Genomic DNA, 26397 nt, shown 5'->3' with positions numbered 1-26397 from the left:
AAAATCTGCCTCGGTCGTTTCGGCCGTAACACTCGCGCAAGTAAAAATGACGTGTGTGTAAAACCGAGAAGCTATATGCGTCCGCACGAAACTGCAGTTGCGGATAATTGGAGCGCGGCTGAAGGGACGGCGATTGGCCGGAATCGACTTCCTTCTATTTCTGTAAGTGCTTTTAGCGAGCAAAAAAGCGTTCGATTCGAAAGAAATAGATTGTGAGTAGCGCATACCGAAGAACACAATTTTTCAAAGAATTTCCATAATTATTAATAACAGTCACTAGTATTTAAATAGGAGTTGTAGAAATTAATCGACTAGATGTGAAGCTGAATAAATGATTTACTTGCTAGTCCGGTCGATTGATTTCTCTACAACTCCTATTTTTCAAAGAATTTATTAAAATTATGTTTTTAATAAATTCATAAAATAAAAATTCATTAATTTTTCAAGTTTATAGAATTATTAAAATTATATTCAGGGTGTACAGCAGACTCAATGAAAAAAATTCCTTGACTTTTTCGGATTTTCCGAGACCAGAAATTCCATTTTTTCCCTGACTTTTTAGTATTATTTTTTGATAAATATATATAATTTGCATATATTTATATGATAAATCAATTAAATGTTAAATCATGAAAGCTTTGAGATATTTTTGTCAACGATGAAAAGGTTCGGAAGTTAAAAAACCAAAAATTTAAATCAATTATACAATCTGCATTATATATACAATCGAAACATACATGTCACTATAAACTATTTAAAATAACCACCTTTTTTATTTATATTATATCAAATTTTTTAGTTTTGTCTCTATCAAACATATTGAAATAAAATAACACGACGATGAAAATATAAATTAACAAACACGCTGTAGATGAATCGATTTTTAACACAAAAAATTAGCGTGCTGGGAGTCGAGAAAAAGTTTATATTTAATAAAAAATTTCAAATTATTGAGACAAATGTAGAATAATGTGAAAAAAATCCAGATAAATAGTAAAATTTCCTGACACTTTTCCCTGACAAGTCCAGATTTATAAAATTCCCTGACAATACCCGGTTTTCCAAATTTCCCTGACCGCTAGACACCCTGATATTAATTATTATATATAATACATAAATATAATTTAATGCAGGATGATTCAGTCGCGCGCGAATAAATTAACTCTCGTTAAGCCGTATATAAATAGTCCTAACCAAAAAGATAGAGAGAAAACACACATAGGATTCGAAAAAATTCGCCTATCACATGCGTCTTGCATGATCGCAATCAATAATTGATAAACCGTTGCCGGTCGGAGTATAAATTAGTCGTGACGCGAGAGAAAGCGATTGCGATGCAGGCCGTAAAGAATCCGGTCGAAACCGACGCGCGGCGTCTCGGAATGGAATATAAACGAGCGAGGGGCACGCAACACTCCTGATGAGCATCAGCAGGTACATCGTCGTGCTTCTGGATGTACCATCGATACAGAGCGCTGTTATATGGGTTGCGGATTCCCCGTGGCGCTTGTATCCCCGAATAATCCTCAGGAGTGTGTGGCGGGCACGCACGGCATTCTGGCAATTCTCACGATTTCCTCGTCGTCGAATCGACCCGGAGAACCATCTCCACCCGCTTATACACAAACCATCCGATCGTCATCCGCACGTTTACGCGGTTGCCCGACCGCGCGCGCGGGTTCTCTCGATCTGTCGTTCAGGTGCACCGCGATTCCCTTGCTTGTACACGCTTGTCGCTTTATCCGCAGACTCGTACAGGGACCTACGAACGAGAAGGACATCTTTCCCAATACCTCACCTCGGCACGTATACACCAGCGCGTTCAATAGCAAACGATTCTGCCGCCCGTGATGGGCACTCAGCCGCTCCGTTAAAAACATAAATTTACACAAAATGTATCCCTCGCAAAATGTGAGTTGTACCGCCGCTTAGAAGATTAGTCGGATTTTCCCTTTAGATGCATAACAATAGAGATTCGTGATTCGGAATAAGTTAAACTGTGTTAGCAACGTATTATATGGCTATTTTAACAGCACAATGACAGTCGGCATACAAAAATGCTTCACGGGTGGTTATTATTCCTGCTTCATGGATCCTAAACCTTGCTTGTTTTAGGTACGAACATGCTACGGACAAGGAAAATCGCGTTCGTCAAAAATCGCACCTTTGCTCGCAAAAGACGGATAGGATTAGGTATGCTTTGTCACGTCAAAATGCTGAAATTTTTCTCAACATTTTGGAGCAGTTTTTCCAACGAAAATAGGACGTTATTATATTGGCAAAAAAAAACATGTATTGTTCGGAATAAAATTCTATGGTTAAAATTAATAAATACAGTTTATAGCCAGGTTACCCTTGCTATTATTATGCTTGTTACAGGTATTTAAAGCAAGTTATAAATCAGTATAAGACTTAAACGTGACAGATTCGAGAATAAAAGATTTTTGTGAAAGGAAAAGAAATTTTTGGAATCGCGCGTGACGACAAGAATGCAACTTGGTATACAAACTACGTGAGCAAGCATAACGATGGTGAGATTTATAGAAAAATGTGAAAAGAGCATATATATTCGCGATATATATTCTTTTTATAATAATACTTATTTCCTTTCATTCTTTATCCTTCCTTCGGTTTTTACGTACAAATATATATATTTGAAAAATCGATGCCTATCTATTTATAATAAATAACAGTAAACAATATTGAAGTAAATGAGATTGATGTAAATATTCAAGTGCGAATATTAATAACTGAAAGCAATTATTGAAAAAATTACAAAAGTTTCAATAATCTAAAGATCAGAATAAATTTATTTTGCTGCAATCATTAATCAATTGTCAAATATCGTCAATAAACAAGTTTAATTAATATTACGAAACGAGCCAACTAAAATAATAATCTCGCAACAATATATTTCAACCGCGGTATTATTCTCTCTCTCTCTCTCTCTCTCTAAACGAAGTCTCGAGTTTTTGGATTTTAATGAAAAAATACGAATCTTCTCGCCACACATATTAAGATAACTAGAGCTTGACTTGCGAAAGAAGACATCACGCCTGGTTCCCGCCAACAAAACTGTGCTCGGGCATTGTTTCGGTTCTCGCATAAAAGGGCAGCTACGGTCTGTGTGCAACTTAAATAGAGATACCAAGCGAGAAGGGTGCACGACGAAGGTGCGACGACGGTAGGCAGCGGTGCTAGTCGGTCGTAGCTACTCGTCGTGGGGCTTAACGATGATGGGCGTGGTGGAAGCGGGCCGCCTTTGTCCTCCGCGGCGGTCCAAATTATGTCGAGCGGCACCGACGAAATCAGCCCCGTCCGATAATTGGCAAGCTGTTTGTTTTGTCGCAGACCGTGCCGACAACAGATGGCTACGTTCAGTTCTGCCGATGGACCATATTACGACCTGCTATTATCGGCCGACCAACCAAAATAATTGATCGTCCAAAACCGTAGTCTTCAGGACAGGACGCCGAAGCGTGAACGCGAGGGACAATGAAATATCCAGCTACGCATTGTTAAGTCATCGATGAAAATCGAGAGCGCGAGTTTGGTCTATCGACGATCCATTAAGGAAAATATCGTGGCGGAGAACTGTCGTTCGAAAGAGAGAATAAAATGACAAATGTTTGAAATTCACTGCGAAATAAATATACTGAAATGTAACGCGGGATTTGATTTACGAATGATTGCTTTCGAATGAATAGCTTAACGATTTTTATGCTGCCCTGTTTTATATCGTAATTCGAATGAATTAATTGAGAGACAATGCTCGATAAAAACGCAACAGGTGTAACACAAGTAAAAATTACGTGACTGATTGCAATTCTAAAAATGCAATCATAATTGCATTATTTAAGTAAATTATTATTCGTTTAAGCATATAACTATATGATTGTTATATAACAATGGCATACGAGACGCATTTATCGAACTTTAAATCTAGAGCAAATGCGAATAAATAAATCACTTTAAATTTATTTTTTTTTCCGGTGATATAAAAAACGTTGAAAAAAAAAAAGAAAAAGAAAAAACTCGTGTACTCGTGAGTAATCACGGAGCGAGAGCGTACAGAGGAACGAAAAAGTTTACTGATTTAGCAGTCAAGCACCTGTGGCATTCTATACGAGGCGAGATGAGGTCGTAAGATCGGAAAAGCTGTGGAAAAAAGAGAGCCAACATCTCTCGAATGATCTACCCTGGCCTTCGTCAGTTGGCGGCACTATGCAGCCCTCGGCAATCTACAACCACCCAACAGGTGGCAGCACTGTACAGTACGTACCCCCATTTCTCGAGATGAAAAAAAAATTCTGATAATGCAAATTTCATTATCATCATATGATGCAATTAACTATAATCAACATAAGATTAACGTTAATGTCACTTATTAACGGTCGAAAAATGATATTATTTAAAGAGAAATATAATCTCTCAATTAATGCGATACATGTGTGTATAAGAATATAAAACAAGATAGAAATTCATACAAATTTGTTATATCTTAGCATTCAAATCAAACGTTTACAATTATAATTTAGATTTGACAGCTAACGAAAAGATATTGATGTTTGAAGTTTGATGTTCAATTTTGATCCTTTGATTTTATTAGCATTTTCTGATGTACATCTGAATTTCTAACTGCAACGTTCCTTTACAGAGAAGCTATTTCATCGTTTCAATACTTTGTATGCTGTGCTCCAAAGGAGATACTTGGGATACAAACAAGTTCCTTTATCTACATTCTTGCTATCGTATAAACGACATGTCTCGTAAAGAGAGCAAAAAGATCTCTCAAAGCAGCGAGCACCCTCGATCTATCTTGGTTGGCAGCGCACAAGGCAAGTGGCCGATACGTGCGATAATAATTAAGCAAACGGCTTGTCCGCCTTGCAAATTATTTCTCGGGAAGCATCGTGTTGCGGGATCAAGAGACAGATAAAAAAAATGCCAGCGGCATACTTGTTTAACTTGTCAGACGTAAAACACTCTTCCGCGAAAGAGCGAGAAGAAGCGTTAATTAATATATACCGCGCACAATGCGCCCTGCAAAACTGTATCGACAAAATCGACGACGAGCAAAGCTTCGTTTCGATCCATCAAGCGCGTAATTAAACCGCCAAAAAGGAGCCTTCTCCCTCTCTCATCTGAATGCAATAAATATACGTGGCGATGTATAAATTATGTTGACAAAAGGAAGGAGATACAAGACAAAGCAATATCTTCGCTCGCTAAATAAAGAACGCGACAACGGGATATCAAACAACGATGTAGCGTCGCAACACAATCGATATCGACCGGACCGCAAAAGGAGAAATGGGATCCCTCTCTCTCTCTTTCTCTCTCAGCTCCGTCGTACGCGAGGTGGTATGCGACTCGTCGGACCCGTGTAACTTATCTCAAGTGTTGCCGAGATTGGGCATGTTTTGTTTCGACTCTGTCCCCCTAATTAGAAGCCGTTTAGACTTTTAGGTCGACCGGGAATGAAGTGTGGTCGCGCGAGATCAGGCGATCCGATAACGAGGAGACGTAACGACGACGTAGGATACGTCTCTCCTCTTAATTCCACACGATCCTTGACGATGTTACGCCGGCGACTCTATACGTACGAAACGAATGTTCTCAGGAGACCCGTCGAAAGACCTGGGACAGTCTGTAACGACACCGTTCGCGTCGGACCGCTATTCCAGTACGTCGGAGGAGAAAAAAAGTATATATGTGAGGACGGAGAGTTGTCGACCATGCGCCTTCGATCCGCATAGATAAGCTCGCATATTTAAGAATGCTTTTAACGGGTCCATGCGAGCCAATTGCCTTCTAATAGGGGAACCTTGTCGTTACTGCTTCGGATACACGGCGAGCGAGTAACTGTAGGGATCTACCGGACAATTAGCCTCGAATGACAAATCTACTTCTATAGCCGTAAAACTCGTGAGGCATCGTTCCAGGCGCGATGCGTGACGCGTAGCTTCGAGACTGATCAAGTTAATGAGCCGCGTATGTCGTCTAATTAGATCATAAATTACACGCGAGATTTTCAAATATAATCAAAATTCATACACTGAAAAAAAAATTTTGTTGGATTAACAAAAATTCTGTTCGAAAATGGACGAAACGGAATTCTGGTTGAATCTACCAGAATTCCTTTTAATACAACAAATATCTTGTTTGCACCAACAAACTGATTTGTTGTACAAACAAGATGCTTGTTACATTAAAAGAAATTCTGGTAGATTCTTGTTGCATTAAAAGGAATTCTGGTAGATTCAACTAGTAATTCCGTTTCGTCCATTTTCGAACAGAATTTTTGTTAATCCAACAAAATTTTTTTTCCAGTTTATATTCGAAATATGTACACGGAGAGAATTTTCTCTTAGACATTACCCTGAAAATCATGGTAATCGTGGGACAATATAGTATTGGAAGAATTTCTCTGATTAATATTTATCACAATAACAAATATTAATATGTATGTAATAAAATTAATCGAACATATTTTTTATTTTATCGTGATAGATATTAATATTTGTTAAGAGATCAATTCCAAGAGAAAATTCTCTGTGTATTTAAAAAAACTTATACAAATATATAAATAATACAAACTTATAAAAAACTTTTGATCCGTGTCACAATTATCGTTCTATATTTCCGAAATAAAAGAACCGGTAACTTAACAATATATAAAAACGTGATAAAGTACATATGTATTATCTAATATGTGAAACCTTTGCAGTGTATAAAATTCGAATAAAAAAAAAAAAAAGTTTAAAGCTCGCGATTACATCTTTATTAAAGACGTACGTCTCAAAGATTTAATAATACGGCGTCTTCATATATATATATTTACAGTGCACACACAGATACAAGAACAACGGAAGATAGTCGACGCTTAAATTACCTCCGGATAGAACCGTATTTACATGCGTGCACAGGACGAAGGATCCCGGGATCGTTGTCAGAGAGCATATAGAGGAGGCTCAAAGGGATCGAGAGGCGCGCCTGAGAATGGAGATTTAAGGGGCCAACGTGGGTGTGGGTGGCTACAGGGTTCCAGATGGCGTCGTCGTCGTCGTTGCAACAATTCGCCGCCAACGTGACGCCCCTGCGCTTATTCCAACAGGACACTCATGTATATAAGGCCCTTCTACGTGGCATTTACATTATTCGGTCCCGGCTCAAATCTAATATTATGAATCACGCGTCCTGTCTCGGGTCCGTGTATAATGGGGTCGCAGGTCGGTCCGCCTCGCGCGGAATTCCTCGTCGTCGTTCTGCACGATAACGGAGAAACGGAACAAAGACATGAGAGCCTGCGAAAAGACATCTCGCGCCACTATCATCGAAAAATATCGCGAGTACGTGACCTCGAAATATCTTACGGATTAAAATACGCGAAGCATGACGAATTAATATTAATATTAAATCCTGCAAGTAGTGTATCATTTCGTAAATAACGTGAATGTACAATAATTCTTGTATACTCTCTGCTTCTTAATAAAGAATTCTTTAATTATACGTGTCGCGTTAATGAAGCGATAAAAAAAAGTCGACGCGAAAGGATGCCGACTGTTGCGCGATTTATTGATAGAACGAGAAAATGAAAGGGAGAAACAAGGCGGAGAGGGTGTAACAAGATCGAGGGAGGCGAGAGAGAGAGGAGAGGATTTTCTTAAATTGCACTTTGTAGCTCCTGAGAGACCTTACACAGGGATTTCGACGCCCACGGCGAGGGATAACGAGGCGAGCACCGGGCCCCTTTTCCTTCTCTCTTCATGGAGGTGAGAGACACACACCGGTGGGTCCATCGTCGCAACGTGCGGCCCACGGGGACATAATTGATATCCGGGAAGAGCAAAAGGGCGGCGGACCGGTGGCGATGCCGCGCGCGGCGAGCAAGGAAGAAATTACCTCAGAGAGTAGGGGATGCTGGAGAGAAGACACGAAATGAAAAAAAAAGAAAAAAAAAAAGAAAAGGAACGAAGGACCACCGCGATCGTACGGGAATCACCGACTTGCCGAAACTCTGGCAAAGGCCACCTAAGCGCCGACAGAACGTTCTCTTCTGTCCCTCCTAGCTCCGTAGTTTGTTTCTCCGCTGATCTTTCCTCGGTCTCTCTCGCTAATTGACGGTTCTGCGCTGTGCAAACACGGAGTGACCACCTCCATCCGAGCTAATTGCTAATCGCAGCTTCGGCACGAATCCCACTCCTACTATCGCTCGTGTTTCTCTTTCGGGAATTTTGCCCTTGTGTACGCGCAACCCCGAAGTTACGAACTAAAATTTAAATGGCCCGGTCCCATTTAGCGGACGAAATGGAAGAGTGAATGTACCGCGAAATAAATCGAGTTGGATATCGTATATTGGATGAGACGTTCACCGGAATCGGTTGAACGGGTCGTCAAAATTAAGAGAATGTGTGTGTCGATAAAAAATGATACAAGAAAGGGATATCGAAAAATAAAACGCAAGATCTTATACAGGATTGGAAATATGAATATTATTATATCGTTCATTGCTAGTGAATTATTCATTATCGAATTTGCTCTTTCTGGAATTTATCTTTTAAGAATATAGCGCCAAGTTTGCTCTTCTATAAAATGACTCTGGATAGCTTATGTATCAATATTTATAATATCGGATTTAAAGATTCAGATTTCAACTTGAATAAATTTGCATTCGTACATATATACTATATCGACATTGTTCGTCATTAGAATATATACATGACTTTTCGATATTTTAAATATTTTTGAAATAAAGTTTCACGTCTGCCAAATGATAGATGAGATTATCACGTGATCGTTTAAAATGAGTATGCGCTAGTTATACAATGCAATATGCGGCGTGCAATCCCAGTTACAGCCATTCGGCAACATCAACCGTAAATTATAGTAGCGCACTGAGAATTTGCGATTTCTCGCTCGTGAATAATTGCTACTATCTTCAGCTATCTGCACAAGAGTATAATTTTATTACAGTATATTACGTCCCGCAAAAACGAAACAAACAGTACAGTGTCTGATAAAATATATTTGAAATATAGATTTAAATTTCAAAAATTTTAAACTTGAGGGAATTTCAAGAAATAAAATTTAGAATATTACGAAATATATAATAAACTAATTTTTGAAAAAATAAAAATTTAAATTAAACATTTAATCATCACAAATTGACGCAAAACAATATTCTTATCGCTTCTTTAATTTATAATTTTTTTATTGTTAATTAATCGCATACACATATACATATTTAAAAAAAAAGTTTTGATCAAAATAATTATAGAGCATGCATATATGCTATATGAATATTCTCATGGGTTAAATCATAAAGAAAGTTTTAGTAGTCTCTTCTTTAGATCAAAAGTACCTACAAAGCGAGGATCAGTCGATAATCCTCAAATGAATTTTGTCAATACAAAGCAGGTAAACCATGAAAAGCCCAGATAAACGGATTAGCCTTTGACGAAGAGAGCCTGGATTCCATGGTACATATAATAGAAACAGCGAGCGCGAGAACGCGTAATAAAAGGACTTCGCACTGCAATTTGCCGATCTCGTAAATATTTTTCCCTTGTAAAAGAAAACTTTACCTCTGTTTTGACTCAAAGCCTTAAAATATCTTTATATACATATATAAAATAGTTAACTTTTATTCCGCGCTAATTAAACAAATAGGGGTCCAAACTTGTTATATTTACTTAACTTTATACAGAATAAATGAACAAATCGATAAAACTGAAAGTAAAAAAAGACACTTGAGATCGCCTGCTCGGATCTCATAAATCAATCGTCTCTGAGTCACAAATGACAGTTACATTTCTGTCCCGAAATGATCGAGTATGTCGAAAACTACCGATAACGATGTCGAATAGATCTGTATTATTTAATTATTTATTTCTTTTTAGATATTCTTATTCGATTCGACTAACATTTATCATAACGATAAATGAGATATCAACCTTCACATCATTGATTGTTTGTCAAAATTCATGGAATAAAACACATTTTTTTCTACGAAAAACTAATTTTTTTTCTAAGAAAAAATGTGACAATTCGTTCACCCACCCTATCAAAAGTTCTATAGAAAATAGGTACTGCTTTCACAAATTCTCACAAAAGCCCAGCTTCAAGCCAATTTCCGAGAAATAGCTTACGCCACATTTATTCGTTAAAACGGTGAGATGAATCGAGAGCCATATCCTCTCGAGCGTTTAGCAATCTTATCAAAATTATACGGAGATCACAACTCAGATATGATTCTTACTCTCGCGCGCAAGGGAACAGTGCCACTATTGCGATCCTCGATGCCCAGTCAACGACAAAATCTCACGGTTGAATTTTGTCGAACCTCGTCAAGACTCTCCTTACGCGTCGTTTAGCCCGCGCTTTGATCGCTTCGATTTGTGCACGAACAATTTTCCGCCTCTCAACGTCAGACCCGTTTACCTCTTCGGGATCACGAACGAAAGGGAGCATGGAGAAAACCACCAAAAACTTGTCAGCGAATTTAAGCGCGAACAAAGGCCCACCCGTCGGCGCGCTGTGCCTCTAAACGTTGAGATTATCATTGTGCCGATATTTATCTGTCAGTTTCTAGCCGCGGTTCCTTGCCCGGACATTGTCGTGTGGTAGGATCAGTAAATTCCGGGTCGTAGCCCACATTTTTCAGGTTGACAAATAGACGGACAATGAGACATTCCGAGGGTAGAATAACACCGTATTTAACTACCGTAAACCTTTTTCGTCGACCATCGCGATCCGGCTTTTGCGAAAACCGATGAAAATCGAACGTGCTTTAACGTAAATTCCGACACTGCCTTTTAAGCAGATTATATTATGTTACGAATTTTTCATCGAGATTCTCGAACAGAACATGTGCGGATAAATAGTCTGCTCAAAGCGCAGTAGGAAATTGTATTATATAAAGAAGTGTATATGCATGTATATATCTGTGTATGTAAAATAGGTTTCTGTAAAGAGAGAAGAGATAATCACTGCATGATGTGTGCCCAATATATATATATATATATATATATATATATATATATATATATATATATATCATGGAGATTAGCTCCTCTCCTTTTGCAGAGATTTCTATTTACATACATATCTATGAATTTTATAAAATTGATTTTATAAAGAATATATAGAATATAGATATAGAGCAATAAGTCTCTGTTAACTTCAAATATTTTTAAAGAGATGGGGGTAATTAAAATTATTTAAAGAACGTTTCAGATTAAAATTAATTTCGATATTTAATATCATACGCAGTTTCGTTTTAGGTAAACTCGTTTACCAGATTTGAAATAAATTATTTTCGTTTTTAAAATGAATCGTGTACGAATCACGATTTTATTGTACTTACGATTTCCTTATCTATTTGCACGCAAAATATATCTTTATTCACATTTTAGACAATGCAAAATAGATTTCTGCTAAGTTAGCAGAAGATACGAACAAAGTCGTTGGATTGCATTACAACTGTGGCTTATGCGCCATCGCACTACGATGCTGAGAAGCTTGTCACCCGTGCACAAATTAGACATCCAATGATATCAAAAAATTATAAATAGATATTTTGATAAAACAAGATAAAAATTGAAATTTATATAATTTAATATTACGAATCTAACCATTCCAATATTATATAGAAATATAGAAAAATTTATATTTTACATTATAAATAACACCGCATGTGTTATTAAAAATATAAAAAAATCACAGCTCTAAGAATATTTTGAGATATTTAGAAATAAATTTTTATAAAAAAATTTTAATCTAATTTTTAATATAAATTTAAATAAATAATTTAATTAACTTAAACTTTTCAAATTTTTCAAATTACACATTCTTATAAAATTACATTATTTTGTGCACGAAAAACTTTCCTATAAAATAAAAAGCATGCATATACAATCAATACAGACTCACCACATTGACGAAATCCTGGAACGTTACTGCTTGAACCCGTGATTCTTTCGCTCTGGTCAGAAGTATATCACGTTTGTTCGTCGGTATCTCTGCCTTCCATTCAGAACTGCTCAATGCTGTCAAAAAGTCCTCCAACGGTATCTCTCCAAAACCCTCCGGATCAAACTGGGTAATAGACAAACGAAATTAGATTCTTCTCCACCGAAAATAGATAAATAAACACTGTAAGTGATGCACACCTTGTCAAAGAGCATTCGCCATTTCTGTAACATAAAAACAATAAATATATTTTAGTCATATTCATTACAATTTGTACATAAAACAGATATCTTGTGAACAAAATTAATTCTTTCAATCTCTTAACTATTTCGTGCCATTCTATATGATTTTTGATACTGTAATAATAGTGTAAATATCATGCAAACTTTTTATTACTGAATCAAACTTTTATTGATAATTAAAGATAATTATGAAATAATAATATTTCAATTATTATAAAAGAAATAATGTATTTTAATAATTAATAGAAAAATTAGGCAGCAAGAACTAATAGTTTGTGTCATATGATTTCGGGGCAATAACTTACATCATTAAGTAATTCCCGCCTGTACTCGGATTCGTCAATATCGATCTCCGAGGCCAGATCGGTGTGATCGGTAACGTATCCATCATAATGTGCACTATTCGCCTCGCTGCGTGCATACTCCTCTTCCTCCTCGACAGCACCGGCGATGGTCGGTATAGAGGCACCGTTTGCCAGTAGCATTACCGCGAGCGGCACGAGGTCACCGGGTGAATCTCCTCATTCCTCCCACTTTCACGTGCTTCCTGAAATACAAAGGAGCTACGTGCTAAACCATGCCATTTTTGAAGCGATCGATTTCGCTAATGTCGACGCCATTTAATATCAACCCGACATTTTTCGCATTATCGTCCGACGAACGATAATCCGCACGTGATTCATGCTCAGTCCTGATTTTACATAAACCCATCGATTACTTTTTATCTACTATATCTAAAATATATTGACGAACGCTCTCGTTTTGACGCGAAACGTTTCTATTTTAAACATTTATTAAATTAATTTTATCACCAGTTCAAGTATAAATCAAATTATTGCGATATTTAGAAACGACGAAAATAATTTGGCAACTCGCTGTAAAAATATACAGATGGATTCGACGCGGAACATTTCTATTTGAATATTTACTAAATTAGTTTTATCAACAGTTCAAGTATAAATTAAATTATTGCGATAATTAAAAGAGACAAAAATAATTTGACAATTCGCAAATTTGGAGATAGTAGCTTAATCGATTATGCGATCAAGAAAACTATTCGCTAAGCTCATAAGGACGATGGAAGTAAGGGTACGAGAGATATTGATCGTCCTTGCACTCCTTAAGGCGCATTGGAGCAGTGCCCTTGAAACTAGTCTGCCGTCCTAAAGCGGCGCAATGTGGCACAGCATGTTCGCGTGGCGGTGCCGTTTCCATGGCAATGCATCGATGATGGGATCGTGCCGACCATCCACCGTGGCGCACACGCTGTGCACACGGGGTGCATATCTCGTGATATTAACACGAATGCCATATAATTATTGTACGAAAAATAAACAACGAAATCAGTCTCTCCTATCCACCTTTGTAAAGTTAATACTAATTATATTATTTCGGAGTTTTTATATATTTACAATTAATAAAGTTCTTTCGCAAATAATTCTAAAGTTCCTGATATGTTTCAGAATTTTTCTTAGCGATTAAACGTAAAAAATAAGAACCCTAAGTTATGGGGCTGCTAAGTTTTTTCATTATATGAAAATTAATAATAACTTTTTTATCTCAAGCAGACTCGATTTGAGTTATAATAAAACTTTCCGACACTTAAAAAGTTAGTCCTTTTTTCAGAGCTCTTAAATATGCTATTTAAATATGCTATTTTTTAAAAACTTAATTTTTTTATTAATATTATTACCTTATATTAGATTATAAAAAGATAAAATTTTTCTTGATGATTAACTCTTTAACGCAGAAATGTAAATTACCTTACAAATTATTGATAAAAAAGTAGCATTTGTTTGAAACAAATAGATATTTATCTGTTTTGAACAAAGATTTCTTATATCAAATAAATATTTTTTCACAACAAATAAATATTATTAGTTTCAAATAAATGATGTATAAGAGAGTATTGAAATAACTATTTATTTGAATAATTAATTTTTTTCAGTATATTTACACTTCTATTCTCTTATTCAAAAATTCATATATTTCGTATAATTTACCAATCTGCAAATCGCATCGCGTAGTTCGATCGACATGAAACCCCATAACCATAGTGCATCCTAAGCAGTCCCGTCCAAACATACCCGGTCTCTTTTCCTACCTCCGCCTCTCTCTCTCTCTCTGTCTCTCCCCCTCGTATCCTTCTTTCGATGTTCGCGCGAACTACCCTTCGTTTCGGGTAGCACGGGTTACCCCTCGACCGTCGTCTCGGCTTCCGCAAAACCACCCGCATCCCCAACTCGAGTTCTCTCCGCCCCTTATCTGGCTTTCCTCGTGTATCGCGACGATGTCTCATAGATGTGTCGTACTAAACTCGGGGGCTGTTAAACTGAGACGAGCGTAAGGTCGTCGACCTTGGTTCTACAAAAGTACGTAGGGTTATTTGAAAAAGAAAATAAATTCAGAATCTCATTATTTCCCCGATATTCTCTGCAGTTTCAACGAACATAAAATGTAACGTGAAATCTCAAGAGAGAAATTTTACATTTTTAAATTTTAATGTCCAGAATTTTCGAAATATTTCTCCTATTATTAAATTTGGTATAATTATTTAATGGAATTATTTCTTGCGGATATAAAATAATTACATAATTAAGATTGCGCTTTTGCAATAAAATTCAATAAAGATTTAATAAAATTTCTAGTATAAATTTTAGTGCAAATTTTATTTGCTTTTCAAAATTTTTATTAGTTATTGCATATGTTTTATTATTAATAAATTAGGGTTCCTTAAAACGCAGTCTTTCATAAATCTAAAATCTTGCATGTATAATTCAAGACTTTAAAATCCCGTCAAAATTATTATTCTACAGGGTGCAAAGACATCTAGATTCGCTCTTGATGCAGACGTATCCCTTTACAATCCACCCTACCGTGGAGTTGCGTTACTTTTGACACTGATCCGTGATGTGAAGTCAGCTTCACACACAAGATGCGACATGCAAGTAATCATAGCACGTTACTGAAATACTACACACTTTGTAGTGCACATACGTCAATATAATGGAATCCGTATAAATGCACCTATATTCTATGGCAAGTTGCATTCAGAATGCATTCTACCATAGAACATATCATATATGCTAACGATTATTTGCGATTATATGAAACATTATTTGAAACAATAATTTTAAAGAGTGCAAAAGTTGAAACTAGATATACTTCTTTATTTATTCAAAATTGTTTTTATAACTATTTAATTTTCATTATTAATTTTTTAATGTAATTATCTACGTATTTACTTATTTTCATCGAACATATGAAATAAAAATATATTTATTATTAATAAAAATATATATATATATATATTTATCTTGTTATTAAAAATTTTCAATATTTTTTTATTCTAATATTATTTTTATATCTTTAATAATAATTTTTCTTACTTTAGTTAAAGAACTGAAATATAGAATTTCAATATTTTATGTATAATATTAAAATGTGCAAATGTATAATTTAAATGAGATGAGAATAGTTTATAATTGCTTTGTAAAGTGCTTTGATTACTTCGAATATGAGTAACAGTATTCGTGCGAGCATTACCATACTTCGTATAAATAAACCGACCATTGTGTACTTTAAAAAGTAGGTAAAAAGAGATAAAAGGTACGTAACCTGACGCTCGCTAAATGCGAACGTATACACACACGCAAAATGCACACACACACATATAAAGCCAGAAGCAATCCAAGAAAGAAAACATTTTTAGATATTTGCCAGATAGAAGTTTTCTCTTTTTGTACTCGATTCTTATAATACTAAAGAAATGCTCGATTTATCTGCACCATTTCTATATATAAACGTAACAATAATATCCTGGAAAAAATGTTTTATATATGACAATATAAAATTGTATAGAAATATATAAAATTATACATATAATCGCAAAATTATATATATGAAATATGTCCATACGTAATTAGATAAGTGTTTTTTATATATAATTATATATAAATTTATATATATATATAATAAATATAAGTATTTCTTCATATATATATATATATATAAATATATATGTTTCATATATAATTTGACATGATAATATATCAACTCTTCTATAATTTATATATAAATTTATATATTTTTGTATAAAAATGGACATATTTCACATATAATTTTACGTATAATTATACAATCATTTATATATAATTATATATAAAAAAATATTTCCCGGGATATCAATATTAGGATATAGATCATCACATCGATTTTAGACGCTATTTGTAATATGTGGTATTTATAATATATAATACCGAAATTTTACCTCTTATAGAGAACGCAGTTAGTCGTTGAGGAGATGACGCAGGAGCAGCGAACAGGCGCGAAAAAACACATTCTCGATCGCCAGATCAAAATTTCGCAGTTCGGCGCATTGCGAAAAGTTGTGCGCGAGCACGATACCAACGTAAAGACACGAAATGTCGATCTCGAAACACTCGTAAAACCGCAGAACTCGATTACGTCACTGATGACGTGCGACACGCGCGCGAAAATTGTATCGAACTACGAAAAACCGGATGTAGCCGCGAGATCAGCCGGCCGGCCGGCATGTAGGTTAGATTCTTCTTTTCTTATGTTATAGATGCCGACTGCTTTCGTCCACGCGAGAATCAAGGATATCTTTCTTATTATTAAAAAAATTAGCAAATAAATGGAAAATAATAAACACTCTAATCTGTCTCGTCAGCTTTGGCCGACTAATTAATATCCATGATCACAGATGTCGTATACTAAATCAATGATCACGTATATAATTGCGAAGTATTATAGTCCCATAGAAAATGTTCAAATCAAGCGATTATAAACGAGATAACTTGAAATATATAAATATATTTAAGATATATGTATATTGAATCTATTTATTGCGGTCTTCTGGAGCCATACCTCGAAATCGGCAGCCTTGTTTTATACCGTGTTGTTACACTCGCGATTGGCCAAACGCGCGGCATGCGGAACTGCGGCACGCGCGCGATCGATAATACAGGTTGTCGCGTGGCGATGGCGTTGACGGTGAAAGTGGGGGAGGGAAGAGACGGCGGCGCCGTTCGCACGTGACAGGTCACCTGATCACATTCGAGCGCGTACGATAATCGCGCGGCGCCGATCGCACGTGACGGAGTCGTTCGATCGTTCAAGCGTATACGCGACGAGTCACCTGATTTAATTCGCGACGCGTCGAACGTGCATGAAAAAATGCAGCGACGCGCGCTAACGTTCCGCTCTTGCGATGCCGTCGACGCTGGCGGCGGAAAACGCGTCGCGCGACTGACGGCAGGTCTTGCCGCCCTCGCTGATTCATCCCCGACGTCTCCCCCGCTATCTACCAACGATATCCCCTTCGATTCATTTTACCAACGCGCGCGTTGTTCGTCCGACCCCAACGCTGCCATGCAGTAGATGCACGCGTGCTCGACGTCGCTTTGTAGAGTCGACGACGAGGCGCTAATTAATGGACCCTCGAAATACGCTTTTCCTTTAATAACGGAGATTCAGAATGTTCAGAACAAAAATTTGTCTTTACTTTCGGAATATCGCAATCGTTTCTTCTCTTCTAACATGCACATTATCTACTTTATATTTAATATCGTTTAACATTTATATGATATAATAATAAGAGAGAATAAAAGAGAGATATGATATATGAGATTTATGAACTATCCAATAATTTAATTTCAATTATATTTATATATATAATTTAATTAAATTTAAAATTCAAATAAAAATTCATGAAAGTATTCTTTCTTCTATGCATTGTAATCTAAATAACTCAGTTTTGCAAATTTTAACTTTATTGATTTAAAAATTACATTTGAAAATGTACACACACATAATCCAAAGAAAAAAACACATAATTCATCTTTTACAAAAGAGTATAAAATATCTTGTTTGCAAAATAAGCCTCGTTCCTTCTCATACTGCATTTCTACGTTTTAGAGAGGTATTTTAAATCTCAAGCTAATATCGACCAGCCGGCTCTGAACATTTCCACAACCATGAATACATTGTAGTGGAAGATCGAAGATTACAAAAAGTCGGTCGCGCGATATAGTGCATGTATTATACAAAACATGCGAATTAAATTTGCAACAAATTGTGCACGTATGTATACAAAAATTATTCTTACAAGCCTCAAAAGACATAATCAATATCATGATAAAATTTATTTTCCATTACATTCATCATTCTATCATCGATATTTTTTAAACAATACGTTATGAGATGCAAATAAAAAAAAATGTAAAAAATTTCGAAAATATAGACGACAAAGTACTTATTTCATTATTAGCGTTTCCAGAAAGTCCTGACAACGTAATGTCAACTACACGATGAGAGAGTAAAACTGTTAAAATACAATTTGACATTCCAATCGTGCAACAGATATTCATATAATATATATATAACTATACAAAACATTAGACATATCTAACACATCCGACTAAGCGTAGACTTCTTTAAAATCGTCTTTAGTTGAATATAATAAATTTCTTTTAGTTTGCAGTTGCATACCTTAAAATATAAATGGTTTAAAAATTACAATAATTAAAAAAAAACTGTAAAAAATGATCATTAGTCGAACTTAAAAATTTTTAAATTCTGCTTTTTCCAGCGATATATATTTTGATTGCGAATGATAAAAACAGCAAAAAATTTTAAAAACGACTGCGCCAGCATGTTTGAAATATCTCAAAGTTGGTAACTTTTTAAATTTTTCGCTTCAAGATCGACATTCATCTATATTCGATTAAAGACATTAGATCGCACATGGAAATGTCGTGTTTTTACAATATTAATGTGAATGTGCCACCTGAGTTTGAAAAATAAATTTTTTTATCCAGGAAATGATGGCATTTCGATCGCATGCGTCGTCAATGTAAAAATCACAAATATAAAATTATGACCGAATTTTAAAATAACGCAAATTCGAATGCGCAGTCTTATTGAGAATCGTTTCTAGTTGTGTAAAGTAATTTTCGTTTCGCTTGTAGTTGCATACTCAAAAATCACAGTACTTTAAAAAACACTGTCAAAAACGATTTTCTTATATTTTCAAATTCTGCTTTTTCCATCGATATATCTTTCAATTGCGAATGTTCCGAAAAACGATTCTAAACACAACTGAGCATGTATACTAAATATATCTTAAAGCTTGTCACTTTTTAAATATTTCGCTTCAACATCGAAATCGATCTATCTTCGCTTAAAAAATTTGAACGCGCTTGAATATGCGTTTTTAATATATATATATGTGAATCTGACAGCAGAATATAAAAAATTAATTTTTTTAATACCGAAAATGATAGTACGTCGATCGCTCGCGTCGTCTATAAAAAAATTCAAAGTTCAAGTTTTTCCCCACATTAAAAATAACGCAAATCCAAATCAGCAGTCTTATTAAAAATCGTTAATAAATGTGTGTAATGAATTTCGTTTCGCTTGTAGTTGCACACTTTAAAAAATACAGCAGTTTCAACAAAACTGTCAAAAATGAATTTTTTCAAATTTCAAGATTTTTCAATTCTGCTATCTAGAATCGATGTAACATTCGTAGGCGAATGTCCCGAACTACAAGAAACGATTCTAAACATGACTGAGCATGTATATTTGACATATCTTCAAGCTTGTCACTTTTTAAATTTTTCGCTTCAACATCGAAATCGATCTATCTTCGCTTAAAGACTTTGAACGCACTTGAAAATGTGTTTTTAATATATATTAATGTGAATCTAACACCTGACTATAAAGAATTAATTTTTTTAATACCGAAAATGATAGTATGTCGATCGCTCGCGTCGTCTTTAAAAAAATCCAAAGTTCAAGTTTTTCCCCAAATTGAAAATAACGCAAATCCAAATCAGCAGTCTTATTAAGAATCGTTTATAGATGTGTGAAGTGAATTTCGTTTCGCTTGTAGTTGCACACTTTAAAAAATACAGCAGTTTAAACAAAACTGTCAAAGATGAATTTTTTCAAATTTCAAGATTTTTTAATTCTGCTTTCTAGATCGATGTAACATTCGTAGGCGAATGTCCCGAACTACAAGAAACGATTCTAAACATGACTGAGCATGTATATTTGACATATCTTAAAGCTTGTCACTTTTTAAATTTTTCGCTTGCACATCGAAATCGATCTATCTTCGCTTAAAGACTTTGAACGCACTTGAAAATGTGTTTTTAATATATATTATTGTGAATCTGACAGCTGACTATAAGGAATTAATTTTTTTATTACCGAAAATGATAGTACGTCGATCGTTCGCGTCGTCAGTGGAAAAATTAAAAGTTTCAAGTTTTTCCTCAAATTGAAAATAACGCAAATCCAAATCAGCAGTCTTATTAAGAATCGTTTATAGATGTGTGAACTGAATTTCGTTTCGCTTTAAGTCGCACACTTTAAAAAATACAGCAGTTTAAACAAAACTGTCGAAAATGAATTTTTTCAAATTTCAAGATTTTTAAATTCTGCTTTCTACATCGATGTAACATTCGAAGGCGAATGTCCCGAACCACAAGAAACGATTCTAAACACGACTGAGCATGTATATTTCACATATCTTAAAGCTTGTCACTTTTTAAATTTTTCGCTTGCACATCGAAATCGATCTATCTTCGCTTAAAGACTTTGAACGCACTTGAAAATGTGTTTTTAATATATATTAATGTGAATCTGACAGCTGACTATAAGGAATTAATTTTTTTAATACCGAAAATGATAGTACGTCGATCGCTCGCGTCGTCAGTGAAAAAATCAAAAGTTCAAGTTTTTCCCCAAATTGAAAATAACGCAAATCCAAATCAGCAGTCTTATTAAGAATCGTTTATAAATGTGTGAACTGAATTTCGTTTCGCTTTAAGTTGCACGCTTTAAAAAATACAGCAGTTTAAACAAAACTGTCAAAAATAAATTTTTTCAAATTGAAAATAACGCAAATCCAAATCAGCAGTCTTATTAAGAATCGTTTATAGATATGTGAACTGAATTTCGTTTCGCTTTAAATCGCACACTTTAAAAAATACAGCAGTTTAAACAAAACTGACAAAAATAAATTTTTTCAAATTGAAAATAACGCAAATCCAAATCAGCAGTCTTATTAAGAATCGTTTATAGATATGTGAACTGAATTTCGTTTCGCTTTAAATCGCAAACTTTAAAAAATACAGCAGTTTAAACAAAACTGTCAAAAATAAATTTTTTCAAATTAAAAATAACGCAAATCCAAATCAGCAGTCTTATTAAGAATCGTTTATAGATATGTGAACTGAATTTCGTTTCGCTTTAAATCGCACACTTTAAAAAATACAGCAGTTTAAACAAAACTGTCAAAAATAAATTTTTTCAAATTGAAAATAACGCAAATTCAAATCAGCAGTCTTATTAAGAATCGTTTATAGATGTGTAAACTGAATTTCGTTTCGCTTTAAGTCGCACACTTTAAAAAATACAGCAGTTTAAACAAAACTGTCAAAAATAAATTTTTTCAAATTGAAAATAACGCAAATCCAAATCAGCAGTCTTATTAAGAATCGTTTATAGATATGTGAACTGAATTTCGTTTCGCTTTAAATCGCACACTTTAAAAAATACAGCAGTTTAAACAAAACTGACAAAAATAAATTTTTTCAAATTGAAAATAACGCAAATCTAAATCAGCAGTCTTATTAAGAATCGTTTATAGATGTGTGAACTGAAATTCGTTTCGCTTTAAGTCGCACACTTTAAACAATACAGCAGTTTAAACAAAACTGTCAAAAATAAATTTTTTGAAATTGAAAATAACGCAAATCCAAATCAGCAGTCTTATTAAGAATCGTTTATAGATATGTGAACTGAATTTCGTTTCGCTTTAAGTCGCACACTTTAAAAAATACAGCAGTTTAAACAAAACTGACAAAAATAAATTTTTTCAAATTGAAAATAACGCAAATCCAAATCAGCACTCTTATTAAGAATCGTTTATAGATGTATGAACTGAATTTCGTTTCGCTTTAAATCGCACACTTTAAAAAATACAGCAGTTTAAACAAAACTGACAAAAATTAAATTTTTCAAATTGAAAATAACGTAAATCTAAATCAGCAGTCTTATTAAGAATCGTTTATAGATATGTGAACTAAATTTCGTTTCGCTTTAAGTCGCACACTTTAAAAAATACAGCAGTTTAAACAAAACTGACAAAAATAAATTTTTTCAAATTGAAAATAACGCAAATCCAAATCAGCAGTCTTATTAAGAATCGTTTATAGATATGTGAACTGAATTTCGTTTCGCTTTAAGTCGCACACTTTAAAAAATACAGCAGTTTAAACAAAACTGTCAAAAATAAATTTTTTCAAATTGAAAATAACGCAAATCCAAATCAGCAGTCTTATTAAGAATCGTTTATAGATATGTGAACTGAATTTCGTTTCGCTTTAAGTCGCACACTTTAAAAAATACAGCAGTTTAAACAAAACTGTCAAAAATAAATTTTTTCAAATTGAAAATAACGCAAATCCAAATCAGCAGTCTTATTAAGAATCGTTTATAGATGTGTAAACTGAATTTCGTTTCGCTTTAAGTCGCACACTTTAAAAAATACAGCAGTTTAAACAAAACTGACAAAAATAAATTTTTTCAAATTGAAAATAACGCAAATCTAAATCAGCAGTCTTATTAAGAATCGTTTATAGATGTGTGAACTGAATTTCGTTTCGCTTTAAGTCGCACACTTTAAAAAATACAGCAGTTTAAACAAAACTGTCAGAAATAAATATTTTCAAATTAAAAATAACGCAAATCTAAATCAGCAATCTTATTAAGAATCGTTTATAGATGTGTGAACTGAATTTCGTTTCGCTTTAATTCGCACACTCTAAAAATTACAGCAGTTTAAACAAAACTGTCGAAATTGAATTTTTTCAAATTGAAAATAACGCAAATCCAAATCAGCAGTCTTATTAAGAATCGTTTATAGATGTGTGAACTGAATTTCGTTTCGCTTTAAGTCGCACACTTTAAAAAATACAGCAGTTTAAACACAACTGTGAAAAATAAATTTCAAATTGAAAATAACGCAAATCCAAATCAGCTGTCTTAGTAAGAATCGTTTATAGATATGTGAACTGAATTTCGTTTCGCTTTAAGTCGCACACTTTAAAAAATACAGCAATTTAAACGAAACTGTCAAAAATAAATTTTTTCAAATTGAAAATAACGCAAATCCAAATCAGCAGTCTTATTAAGAATCGTTTATAGATGTGTGAACTGAATTTCGTTTCGCTTTAAGTCGCACACTTTAAAAAATACAGTAGTTTAAACAAAACTGTCAAAAATAAATTTTTTCAAATTGAAAATAACGCAAATTTAAATCAGCAGTCTTATTAAGAATCGTTTATAGATGTGCGAACTGAATTTCGTTTCGCTTTAAGTCGCACACTTTAAAAAATACAGCAGTTTAAACAAAACTTTAAAAATAAATTTTTTCAAATTGAAAATAACGCAAATCCAAATCAGCAGTCTTATTAAGAATCGTTTATAAATATGTGAACCGAATTTCGTTTCGCTTTAAATCGCACACTTTAAAAAATACAGCAGTTTAAACAAAACTAATAAAAATAAATTTTTTCAAATTGAAAATAACGCAAATCCAAATCAGCAGTTTTATTAAGAATCGTTTATAGATGTATGAACTGAATTTTGTTTCGCTTTAAGTCGCACACTTTAAAAAATACAGCAGTTTAAACAAAACTGTCAAAAATAAATTTTTTCAAATTGAAAATAACGCAAATCTAAATCAGCAGTCTTATTAAGAATCGTTTATAGATATGTGAACTAAATTTCGTTTCGCTTTAAGTCGCACACTTTAAAAAATACAGCAGTTTAAACAAAACTGTAAAAATAAATTTTTTCAAATTGAAAATAACGCAAATCCAAATCAGCAGTCTTATTAAGAATCGTTTATAGATGTGTGAACTGAATTTCGTTTCGCTTTAAGTCGCACACTTTAAAAAATACAGCAGTTTAAACAAAACTGTCATAAATAAATTTTTTCAAATTGAAAATAACGCGAATCTAAATCAGAAGTCTTATTAAGAATCGTTTATAGATGTGTTAACTGAAATTCGTTTCGCTTTAAATCGCACACTTTATAAAATACAGCAGTTTAAACAAAACTGACAAAAATAAATTTTTTCAAATTGAAAATAACGCAAATCCAAATCAGCAGTCTTATTAAGAATCGTTTATAGATGTGTGAACTGAAATTCGTTTCGCTTTAAGTCGCACACTTTAAACAATACAGCAGTTTAAACAAAACTGTCAGAAATAAATTTTTTCAAATTGAAAATAACGCAAATTCAAATCAGCAGTCTTATTAAGAATCGTTTATAGATGTGTAAACTGAATTTCGTTTCGCTTTAAGTCGCACACTTTAAAAAATACAGCAGTTTAAACAAAACTGTCAAAAATAAATTTTTTCAAGTTGAAAATAACGCAAATCCAAATCAGCAGTCTTATTAAGAATCGTTAATAGATATGTGAACTGACGCTTTAAGTCGCACACTTTATAAAATACAGCAATTTAAACAAAACTGTCAAAAATGAATTTTTTCAAATTGAAAATAACGCAAATCCAAATCAGCAGTCTTATTAAGAATCGTTTATAGATGTGTGAACTGAATTTCGTTTCGCTTTAAGTCGCACACTTTAAAAAATACAGCAGTTTAAACAAAACTGTCAAAAATAAATTTTTTCAAATTGAAAATAACGCAAATCCAAATCAGCAGTCTTATTAAGAATCGTTTATAGATGTGTGAACTGAATTTCGTTTCGCTTTAAGTCGCACACTTTAAAAAATACAGCAGTTTAAACAAAACTGTCAAAAATAAATTTTTTCAAATTGAAAATAACGCAAATCCAAATCAGCAGTCTTCTTAAGAATCGTTTATAGATGTGTGAACTGAATTTCGTTTCGCTTTAAGTCGCACACTTTAAAAAATACAGCAGTTTAAACAAAACTTTAAGAAATAAATTTTTTTTAAATTGAAAATAACGCACATCCAAATCAGCAGTCTTATTAAGAATCGTTTATAGATGTGTGAACTGAATTTCGTTTCGCTTTAATTCGCACACTCTAAAAATTACAGCAGTTTAAACAAAACTGTGAAAATAAATTTTTTCAAATTGAAAATAACGCTAATCCAAATCTGTAGTCTTATTAAGAATCGTTTATAGATGTGTAAACTGAATTTCGTTTCGCTTTAATTCGCACACTCTAAAAATTACAGCAGTTTAAACAAAACTGTCGAAAATGAATTTTTTCAAATTAAAAATAACGCAAATCCAAATCAGCAGTCTTATTAAGAATCGTTTATAAAAGTGTAAACTGAATTTCGTTTCGCTTTAAGTCGCACACTTTAAAAAATACAGCAGTTTAAACAAAACTGTGAAAAATAAATTTTATCAAATTGAAAATAACGCTAATCCAAATCTGTAGTCTTATTAAGAATCGTTTATAGATGTGTGAACTCAATTTCGTTTCGCTTTAAGTCGCACACTTTAAAAAATACAGCAGTTTAAACAAAACTGTCAAAAATAAATTTTTTCAAATTGAAAATAACGCAAATCCAAATCAGCAGTCTTATTAAGAATCGTTTTTAAATGTGTGAACTGAATTTCGTTTCGCTTTAAGTCGCACACTTTAAAAAATACAGCAGTTTAAACAAAACTGTTAAAAATGAATTTTTTCAAATTGAAAATAACGCAAATCGAAATCAGCAGTCTTATTAAGAATCGTTTATAGATGTGTGAACTGAATTTCGTTTCGCTTTAAGTCGCACACTTTAATAAATACAGCAGTTTAAACAAAACTATCAAAAATGAAATTTTTCAATTTGAAAATAATGCAAATCCAAATCAGCAGTATGCTTAAGAATCGTTTATAGATGTGTGAACTGAATTTCGTTTCGCTTTAAGTCGCACACTTTAAAAAATACAGCAGTTTAAACAAAACTGTCAAAAATAAATTTTTTTTAAATTGAAAATAACGCACATCCAAATCAGCAGTCTTATTAAGAATCGTTTATAGATGTGTGAACTGAATTTCGTTTCGCTTTAAGTCGCACACTTTAAAAAATACAGCAGTTTAAACAAAACTTTAAAAAATAAATTTTTTCAAATTGAAAATAACGCAAATCCA

General features: G+C 33.7%; 1 protein-coding gene across 2 annotated transcripts in view; it reads right to left on the bottom strand.

The window, feature by feature from the left end:
• Nucleotides 1-17541, bottom strand: part of stet (stem cell tumor) — a 359283-nt gene extending 341742 nt beyond the window's left edge. Inside the window, exons 1-4 of one of the 2 annotated variants that reach the window (XM_085481187.1) lie at nt 16486-17541; nt 12521-12762; nt 12174-12197; nt 11935-12099 (exon numbers count right to left, since the gene is read on the bottom strand). In XM_085481187.1, coding sequence (XP_085337313.1) covers nt 11935-12099; nt 12174-12197; nt 12521-12700 — 369 coding nt within the window. In that variant the 5' untranslated portion in view covers nt 12701-12762; nt 16486-17541. The remainder of the gene's footprint in view (nt 1-11934; nt 12100-12173; nt 12198-12520; nt 12763-16485) is intronic. The other variant, XM_085481191.1, reaches the window with a different exon arrangement.
• Between the last annotated feature and the right edge of the window lie 8856 nt (nt 17542-26397).

The sequence above is a fragment of the Nylanderia fulva genome, unplaced genomic scaffold (genome assembly GCF_048542155.1).
Source record: "Nylanderia fulva isolate GAGA-0341 unplaced genomic scaffold, ASM4854215v1 Scaffold1, whole genome shotgun sequence".
NCBI lineage: Eukaryota > Metazoa > Arthropoda > Insecta > Hymenoptera > Formicidae > Nylanderia > Nylanderia fulva.
The sequence above is the reverse complement of the archived record's forward strand: the minus strand, read 5'-3'. Positions and strand labels throughout refer to the sequence as shown.